The sequence below is a fragment of the Oryx dammah genome, unplaced genomic scaffold, assembly GCF_014754425.2.
Source record: "Oryx dammah isolate SB20612 unplaced genomic scaffold, SCBI_Odam_1.1 HiC_scaffold_20, whole genome shotgun sequence".
Classification (NCBI taxonomy): Eukaryota; Metazoa; Chordata; class Mammalia; order Artiodactyla; family Bovidae; genus Oryx; species Oryx dammah.
The window spans coordinates 20,347,789-20,358,397 of NW_024070204.1; the positions used below are offsets into that span (position 1 = coordinate 20,347,789).

The 10,609-nt window shown below is 35.7% G+C and overlaps 1 protein-coding gene across 3 annotated transcripts in view; it reads right to left on the reverse strand.

Annotated features, from left to right (window-relative positions):
- The window catches only part of CDH12 (cadherin 12), a 326,182-nt gene extending 316,306 nt beyond the window's left edge, over positions 1-9,876 (reverse strand). For all 3 annotated transcript variants that reach the window (XM_040262493.1, XM_040262491.1, XM_040262494.1), the window contains exon 1: positions 9,565-9,876. In XM_040262493.1, coding sequence (XP_040118427.1) covers positions 9,565-9,795 — 231 coding nt within the window. In that variant the 5' untranslated portion in view covers positions 9,796-9,876. The remainder of the gene's footprint in view (positions 1-9,564) is intronic.
- Positions 9,877-10,609: the final 733 nt, after the last annotated feature.

Here is a 10,609-nt window from a genome sequence, read left to right on the forward strand (position 1 = left end):
CTGAATGCAGTGTTCCAAAGAATTGCAAGGAGAGATAAGAAAGCCTTCCTCAGTGATCAATGCAAAGAAATAGATGAAAACAATAGAATGAGAAAGACTAGAGATCTCCTTAAGAAAATTAGAGATACCAAGGGAATATTTCATACAAAGATGGGCACAATAAAGGCCAGAAATGGTATGGACCTAACAGAAGCATAAGATATTAAGAAGAAGTGGCAAGAATACGCAGAAAAATTATACAAAAAAGATCTTCTTGACCCAGATAACTACAATGGTGTGATCACTCACCTAGAGCCAGACATCCTGGAATATGAAGTCAAGTGGCCCTTAGGAAGCATCACTATGAGCAAAGCTAGTGGAGGTGATGGAATTCCAGTTGAGCTTCTTCAAATCCTAAAAGATAATGGTTTTAAACTGCTGCACTGAATATGCCAGCAACTTTGGAAAACTCAGCAGTGGCCATAGGACTGGAAAAGGTCAGTTTTCATTCCAATCCCAAAGAAAGGCAGTGTCAAATAGTGTTCAAACTACCGCACAATTGCATTCATCTCACACATTACCAAAGTAATGCTCAAAATTCTCCAAACTAGACTCCAACAATATGTGAACCAAGAATTTCCAGATGTTCAAGCTGGATTTAAAAAAGGCAGAGGAACCAAAGTTCAAATTGCCAACATCTGATGGATCATCAAAAAAGCAAGAGAGTTCCAGAGAAATATCTATTTCTGCTTTATTGACTATGCCAAAGCCTTTCACAGTGTGGATCACAACAAACTGTGGAAAATTATTCTAGAGGTGGGAATATCTAACCACCTACCTGCATACAGATGCAGGTCAAGAAGTAACAGAACTGAACATGGAACAATGGACTGGTTCCAAATTGGGAAAGGAATACATCAAGGCTGGATATTGTCACCTTGCTTATTTAACTTATATGCACAGTACATCATGCAAAATGCTGGATGAACCACAGGCTGGAATCAAGATTGCCAGGAGAAATATCAATAACCTCAGATATATGGATGACACCACCCTTATGGCAGAAAGCGAAGAACTAAAAAGCCTCTTGATGAAAGTGAAGAGGAGAGTGAAAAAGTTGGCTTAAAACTCAACATTCAGAAAACTAAGATCATGGCATACAGTCCCAGCACTTCATGGAAAGTAGATGGGGAAACAATGGAAACAGTGAGATACTTTATTTCTGAGGCTCCAAAATCACTGCAGATGGTAACTTCAGCCATGAAATTAAAAAACGCTTGATCCTTGCAAGAAAAGCTATGACCAACCTAGAGAGCATATTAAGAAGGAGAGACATTACTTTGCAAACAAAAGTCCATCTAGTCAAAGCTATGGTTTTTCTAGTAGTCATGTATGGTTGTTCGAGTTGGGCTACAAAGAAATCTGAGTGCTGACGAACTGATGCTTTGAACTGTGGCGTTGAAGAAGACTCTTGAGAGTCCCTTGGACAGCAAGGAGATTAAATCAGTCAATCCTGAGGGAAATCAGTCCTAAATATTCATTGGAAGGACTGATGCTGAAGTTGAAACTCCAATACATTGGCTACCTGATATGAAAAACTTACTCATTGGAAAATATCCTGATGCTGGGAAAGATGAAGGCAGGTGGAGAAGGGAATGACAGAGGGTGAGATCGTTGGATTACATAATCAACTTGATGGACATGAGTTTGCATAAGCTCCTGGAGTTGATGATGGACAGTGAAGCCTGGCGTGCTGCAGTCCATGGGGTCTCAAAAAGTCGAACGTGACTGAGTGACTGAACTGAACTGAAAGCTACATGACTCACAAATGAGGAAGAAACAAAGAGAGGAACAGAGAGAGGAAACAAATAGAGGAAGAGAGGGAAGAAGGGAAGAAGAAAAGAAAGAAGAAAAGAGAAGGAAATAGAAAAGATACATAGATGTTGAGCCATAAAAACAACTTTTAAATATCTTAGTATAACTTTGTGATTAACTTCCATTATTATTGAATACAAAGGGATATATACATGAGTTAAATAGCATCATTATACTGTGTTAGTTTGGAAGACTTTCAAGATAGACAAATTATTTTTTCAATGCAATTATAACTACTTTAATACACTATCATACTATTTCTATTTTTTCTTTATCTTTTCTTTACTAATTCAAAACCAAATTCTACTTGTATTTATTTAAAAATAAATAAATAAAATTTTAAATTTTAAAACTCTAAAAAAAAAAAATAAATAAAACTCTATTGCCACAGCCTTGACTTTTTGTGCATGTGTATTTATACACATACATATATACATATGAACACACACAGCATATCTTGTTTATTGCATTTCACATTATTACACTTCTCAGATAGTACACTTTGTTCAAACTGAAGGTTTATGCATCTCTGCTCCAGTAAGTCTATCAGTGCCATTTTTCCAACATATTTGCCCATTTCCTGCCACTGGGTTACATTTTGGTAATTCTCCCAATTTTAAGACTTTTTTGTTATTATATTTTTATGGTAATCTATGATCAGTGATTTTGATAGTACTACTACGACTTGCTGAAGGCTCAGATAATGGTCAGTTGGCATCTTTTAGCAAGAAAGTATTTTTTAATTAAAGTATGCACATTGTTATTTTAAATATAATTCTACTGTACATGATAGATTTATGCATAGTGCAAACTAACATTGTGTGCTTTGGGAAACCAAAAAAGATGCGTGTGGTTCACTTGATTGCAGTGTCTGTTTCACTGCTGTGATCTAGAACTGAACCCACAATATCTCTGAGGTATTTATGTATATTACAAAGCATATATTTTTATAGGTACATCTCTTTGGAACTTTAGTGTTTGTAGATTCATCTTGGTTTCTCTTAGTTGTCTTTTCAGTACTCTTCTCTCTATTCCATCACAATGATCCCCTCCAAAAAAAAAAAAACCCTGCAATAATGAATTGGTACAGTCACCTACTCTTTTTCCTCCTCTTTAACAGTTTTTTGCTGATGAAGAGAATTGCACACCGCTGGTTAGTTTTACCACTTAAAAGATGTTTCCCTTAAATCATATATATACATCTTGTTGGTTTTGCTTCTCTGGAAAACACTAATAGAATCTCTATCAGATCAAACCAGCACAGAAGAATCTTTTTCACCTATACTTTTGAAATGGCATCTACAGGCTAGACTCATTCTTTTTTCCCTTCTTCAAACTCTAGAGAAAATGATGAAAATCATTTTGACTACAGTTACTTCTGATTCACTATCTGACAAAATCAGTAGAAGTGTTCCAGTCATTGTTTCATTTGATCTGTAGAATTTGGCATTGTCACTTGTTATTCTTAAAAAAACTTTTTTAGCTATATTTCCCATAACTCTCTTTGTCTTTTACTTCTTATTCATTAAATTGATCTATTCTTCATCTGCTTTGCAGTTAAAAATCAGGGTTCTCATGTTTTCTCTGTAACTTTTCCTAGCTCATTACCACTTTATGTGGTTACCACTTATGTGATTTTGACTACCATCCGTATATCAATCTCCTGATCCTGTATCTCTACCATAGGCCTCTCTTGTAAACTCTAGGTTCATGTATCTAAACAATCATGAGATACTTCACCTGGGTACTTCTAAGCAACTCTGGATATATAATATATAAGAATGATCCTTTTATTTCTCACTCTAGAACCAAATCTATACAGGATAGTAGCAAAACAGAAGTCAGAAATCTGCATCATTTTGTTTTCTTTTTCCCTCTCATTCTCTACATGTGATTGTCCACTAATTTTTTTTTTTTTTTGGTCTCATCCTCCATATTCTCTTGAACAACGGATCTTGAAATTTTATTATCTATCTACCTTCTAAATGATCAAATTTAATATTCCTTTTCCTTTGTTACTCCCTAGGCAATTCTCCTATAACCTTCCCCTACATATGTTTCCTATCTCCATGTCTGTTTTGGGGTCTCCATTGTGTCCTTTAAATGGATCACTGAGTGATCATTCTAGAACTGCAGTTTCTTCCAGGTGCATCTTCAACCAAGACACTTTGTGGATACTGACACCTTTAAGAACAAGTAGTACTGCAATGTTCAGCATAGTGATTGCAGTTCATAGTACTGTATTGCATATTTGAAGGTTGCTAGGGGAGTAAATCTTAAAAGTTCTCATCACAAGAAAAAAATGTAACTATGCATAATGATAGATGTTAACTAGACTTATTGGGGAGATCATTTCACAGTGTATACAATAGCAAAACACTATGTTGTACACTGTGAACTGCTGTTCTTTGTCAACTATATCTCAATTTTAAAAAAATTAAATAAAAGAATAAGTATTATTAATCTTGACATCAGACTTGAGCCTCTGTACTTCCTCTATTTAACCTACTCTGAAACTTTCCAAACCTACTCTGAAACGTTGATTTCACACTCTCTGATTATTTGAAATATAGTTATTGAGGCTCACCTTGCACTTTCAAGCCTGAGTGCTTATAAAAACGTTTCTTCAGACTATCTCTTCCTAAAAACAAAGACATTTTTCAAGATTCATCTCAGGTACTTCATCAACTGTGAACCTTTTCTTGAATTTTTCTTTTAGGCATAGTCATAGACCTTCTTTTGTCTCTACAACTCTTAATAGGATCTTTGTCATAGTACTTTTGACAGAGTATTAAAATTATTTTTAGTTCCTAAGATGCTTGTATGATAATAAAATGTGATATTTTCTGGTGCCATGGACCTGAACTACCTGCTTTACCTAACTTAAAATCCAAGTTTCAGTATTTATTGGGTATTGGGCCATGCGGAATTATTTAATTTTCCTGTGCCTCAGTTTCCTGATAAGCAAAATGGAGCTACCAATAATTGTCCTGATAGTGCTGTTGTGAAGATTACATGAATTTATGTAAGTAAAGAAATTAAAATAGTGCCCTAAGACACTCAATAAAGCTTATCTGTTATAGCTGCAATCTAAAGACATTCATACTTTACTCCCACAAGGCTTAACACTTTCTGAAATGATAATGCATTCTCAATTAGAAATATGTTGACTAAATGCCTCTCAAATTAAGGATTAGATATACTACAATATTGAATCTTTATGCCATATGCCATATTAAATACTTTAATTTTAAGAATTTCTGCTAACAAGTTCTTCTGAATTGAGACAAAGGCACCCAGTTATATTTGATGGTATAAGCAATTTACTCATGTGTGTATGTGTGTGTGTGTGTGTGTTTGTGTGTGTGTGTGTGTGTATGGGCAGGCACATCTGTGTGTTCCTTTAATGATACTTTTTTGAGGTGACTTTGAGCTATAAGTAATACATGTGTTAAACATGTTTGCTTGTCAAATTAGTTTCTGTGTTGCTCTGCAATATGGTATTTTACACATATCCAGGTGTTGTAGCAAATACAAAATGTCTATTTGAAAAAAGTATTGGTTTTACTTCTGGACAACCTTGGGATTTATTCGTGTATTAAATCATAGTCATTATAAGCAATGCCACAGTTTGGTCTTTCTTGAAAGGGCGTCAACAATAACATCTGATCCTTTTAAATATTAAATATAACAGTTGTTGAGTCTAATATCCATTAAGCCACTCACTCCTTCCTCATTAATTTCTACAGGAAGAAATTCTCTTAAAGTTGAAGGTAGGGAAACCTTTTTTTTTCTCTCAGTAAGTGGAATTTCCATGTTTGGGGGCTTCCCTGGTTGCTCAGTGGTAAAGAATCCACCTGTCAATGCAGGAGGCACAGGTTTGACCCCTGGTCCAGGAAGATCCCATGGAGAAGGAAACGGCAACCCACTCCAGTATTCTTGCCTGGAAATCCCCATGGACAGAGGAGCTTGGAGTGCTATCGTCCATGGGGCCTTAAAGAGTCAGATATGACTTAGCAACTGAACAATACATTATGTATGTTCTTGCTGCAAAGAAATATACATTAAATCTAAATCTCAATTATAATGGTTCAGTTGACTATTGTGATTGGCACTCGTGCATTTTCCTTTTCCTATAACACAGAATTCTATATTATCTATAGCACTTTGTTTTACCGTGAACTGTCTCAAAGCCTTCTAGAAAAACCAGGAGTACAAATATATTTATACATGTTTACACACTTACATATAATGGCTTGAATTGGCCCCAATGTTATCATATTACTATTCCCATATCTAGAATCATCAAGACAGAGTTAATTAAACTTTAATTAGTTTCCACATGGAAAGGAAATCTTGGAAACTGTTTTTTCATTTGCATTAGAAACATACATTGCCTGAGAACCATAAGTTTTCATTATATTTTACAAATGGGGAGCCATGCATCTATGAAAATAATGTTTTAATTTCATAATGGATTAGATCTTAGACCTATTCTTTGCTAATCTATTTATAAATACTGATTCATCTCTTAAATGATTTATGAATTCCATACTCTCCTATCAGTTATAAAAATAGAATTCAAGAGTATCAAACAAAACTTCTATAAGTAGTTCCTAGATCTTTTTAATCATGTCCACTGGGAGTGAAATTCTACTCTAGCTAGGATAGATTAAAAGTCAATTTCATTAAAATTTCAACAAAATGTTAACATTCTTACCTCAAATTCTGGCAAGTAAAGGCTAAGGATCTGCTTTAATTAAAGTCAGAATGGCTTCTCGGCAGACATTTGCCAGGAACCTCAATGTGATGTCCAGCTTCCATCACAAGCAGAGTTGACATAACTGACACCCAGGAGACAAAAGCTCTAGAGGTATGCTTCCTCTCCATTTGCAAGATCACTAAAATTTGGACTGTGAGAATGGTACTCAAAGATTAATTTGATGTGAATCATATTTTATATATAGATAGGTACCCAACAGAAAATATTTGCTCAGGGCCCTATATCAGTTCAGTTCAGTTGCTCAGTCATGTCCAGCTCTTTGTAACCCCATGGATTGTAGCACGCCAGGCCTCCCTGTCCATCACCACCTCTGAGAGTTTACCCAAACTCATGTCCATTGAGTCAGTGATGCCATCCAACCATCTCATTCTCTGTCGTCCCCTTCTCCTCCCACCTTTAATCTTTCCCAGCATCAGGGTCTTTTCAAATGAGTCAGCTGTTCACATCAGGTGGCCAAAGTGTTGGAGTTTCAGCTTCAACATTAGTGCTTCCAATGAACACTCAGGACTGACCTCCTTTAGGATGGACTGGTTGGACCTCCTTGCAGTTCAAGGGACTCTCAAAAGTCTTCTCCAACACCACATTTCAAAAGCATCATAGGGCCCCATATACCCTAGTGCATTTGTGAAGAACAAATCTGACTCCATATTAGATCTTTTTTTTTTTAATCTTTGTGCTTTGTTGCTTATACTTAGTCATACTGTCTCTGAGCCATTTGCAAAAGAATAATGCCTATACCTGAAATATACACCATAGCCCATTTTCAAGACCTTGGCCTTTAAGAATCCTTTCATATAGAGATAAAAACTTGCAGAACAGAGAATAACATTTGTCTTGGAGGTTTACAGGAACCTCTTGACCTTACCTATGTGGACACCTGCAAGGACAAAGGATTCCTACACCAAGAATTTTACAACTAACCACACCCTCCCTTCCCTCACCTTGCCTTTAAAAGTGCTTTGCTGAAACTTTCAGGAGTTCAGGTTTCTTTGGGAACAAGCCACCTGTCTCCTTGCATGGCCCTGCAATAAAACTTTCTTTGCTCCAAATGTTAACATTTTAGTTTGTTCAGCCCCACTGTGCATCAATCACAGTGTTTGGTAACATGAGGGCAACCTATGTGTTCATTTTCAACAAAAGTTCTAGTTGAAGACCTTCTTCATTATATTATTCAATATTTTAAAAATATATTTCCAAGAGGTAAACTCTAAAATCATAGGGCAAAGAATTTAGCTCTTAAATAAATTTGTTTCATTTAAGCCAGCATTAGAATCATAAGACTCATCATGTTTCTCATTAGTTTAGATTTTCACAAATCTCTAGGGACTTTAATATTCCAGAGACATAATCTATTATATCAGTTTCCTAATACTATTTTGACTGTGGTTTTCTATTTCTGCTTTAGATTTATTTTAAACTCTCTTCAAGCATAAATATTTTTTTTATTAAAACCATAGCAAAATCTTTTAGAAAATAAAAAAAAAAAACAACCCTGGAATTAGCAAAATGAAACTAAATAAAATATGCATTTTCCTGAAAAAGATTCTGGTGTCATTGATAAGGTCTATGATAGATATGGCTCCAAAGTTGATGTAAGAATAATAGCAGTAAAGCATAAATCTGTTGAAACACATAGTTGCTATTTTGTGAAAAAAAAAAAAATTTTTCTTAAACTACGAGATTAAAATTTGCATATTGTATTGAGATTGATGTGTGTATATTTGGGTTCCAACATTTATTACTTTGGCCATAAACACCTTTATAAATATCTTACAAAACCTATAATAAAGAGGGCTTCCTGGTGGTCCAGTGATTGAGAATCTACTAGACAATACAGGGAACTCTGGTTTGATCCCTGGTCCAGAAAATTCCCACATGCCACAAGGCAACTAAGCCCATGTAGCTGCAATTACTGAACCCATGTGCCCTAGAACTCATGCTCCACAACAAGAGATGCCGCAACGATTAGCAGCGAACCATAACGATAGACTAGTCCCCAGTTGCTGCAACCAAAGTCTGCATGCAGCAGTGAAGACCCAGCACATTCAAAAACTAATAAATAAATAAATAACCTATAATAAAGGAATTACTTTAAAGAATAAGCAAACCAAATCAAATATAGATCTTCCTCAACTTAGACCAGAGCTACATCCCAATAAAGCCATTGTCAATTGAAACCATTGTTAAGTTGAAATGCATTTAATACACTTATCCTACTGAATATCATTACTTAGTCTGACAGACTTAAACATTCTCAAAACACTTACATTAACCAACAGTCAGGAAATCATCTAGCACAAAGCCTATTTTATAATCAAGTGCTGACTATCTCGTGTAGTTTATTGAATCCTGTAGTAAAAGTGAAAAGCAGATTGGCTGTATAGGTACAGCATGCATATTGCTTTTGCAACATTGTAAAGTTAAAAATATCTTAAGTCAAACCACTGTAAATCTGGGACCATCTGTACACCAGAACCATAATCTAAATGGTATGTCCTATTTTTTAAGGGGAGGGAAATATAGGTATTCTGGTCATTCAAAGATATGAACAATTTAGAATACTTATACCTCCTGATTTTTTCCTGTGTTTCTTGCTGGTAAACAATTCCAGAAGGGGTATGGCCAACACTTTTAGCTACATTTACACATATTAACTTCATGACTTTGGCTAATAATGTCAAAAATAGGATTATAATATATACTAACTTCATTAAAATAACCAAGGAGACTTGAAGCAAAGAGGGATGAAATGATATTCCAAAGCTTACCCGGGTCATTGAGTCAGGAAGAGAAACCAGGTCTCTTGATTTCAATTCCAGTGTTCTACTCACTGGTTTGTTCAACTCCTGTGCAAAACATCCATACACAATACACAATGCATAAGCCCCCTTGCTATCAAGTTGTTGGCAAAAGAAATACGTCATTACCTTTCCCACATACTGAGGCTCGGAGCCCATGTATTCCTCCAGCACAAAAAATTGATTCCATACCCAGCCACGTTTAACTCGGTGGAAATGTGATTGCTGTCGTGGTAGGTGGATAACATTCTCTCTTGGTTCTGTGGCTAAAGTCTGCTGTGGCTGGGGTTGAAGTGGTGTTAGGAGACCTCCATCAAACAGGACCCAGAGCAGCAGGGATAAACAGTTCCTTGTAAGCATTGGCAAAAGCTTTCCTACAGCAGAGTAATAAAAACTCCAGCACTTAATGTAGAATTGTGGAATCCAGGTTTGAGGTGTCTGTGGCCTCCACCACTTAGCTTTCTGTTTTATTGCAGAAATGATAATGCAGGCATTAATCCTTTTGATGAAAATGCTTCTGCTATATTATATTCCATCTAAAGGGACCTATAAAACAGATTAACAAAGATACATTAAATTGATAGAATTACATGATGATAGTCATCAAAACTCTCATTATATCTGCCAACATTAAAGGAAACAGAGAGAAAAGTCATTAAAAGAATTATATTAGTAAATGATCACTGTTATTTAACCTGTTAACTTGGATAAAATATCTAAGTGTTTTTAACTGACTTGAAAAAGTATGAGTCACAAAAAGCAAGTTTATCATAAAGAGAAGCAATTTAATAACAATTTAAGTGTAAAACAGAGATCACTATTTTTTTTTACTGAAGTATAGTTAATTTGCAATGTTTCAGGTGTACAACAAAGTAATTCAGTTAGACATATATATAGTCTTCTATATATTTTTTTCTATTATAGGTTATTATAAGAAATTGAATATATTTCCCTGTGTTATATCTGCTAAGTCGCTTCAGTCGGGTCCAACTCTGTGCGACCCCATACGCGGCAGCCCACCAGGCTCCCCCATCCCTGGGATTCTCCAGGTAAGAACACTGGATTGGGTTGCCATTTCCTTCTCCAGTGCATGAAAGTGAAAAGTGAAAGTGAAGTCGCTCAGTCGCTTCTGACTCTGTGCGACCCCAGAGACGGCAGCCCACCAGGTCCCCCC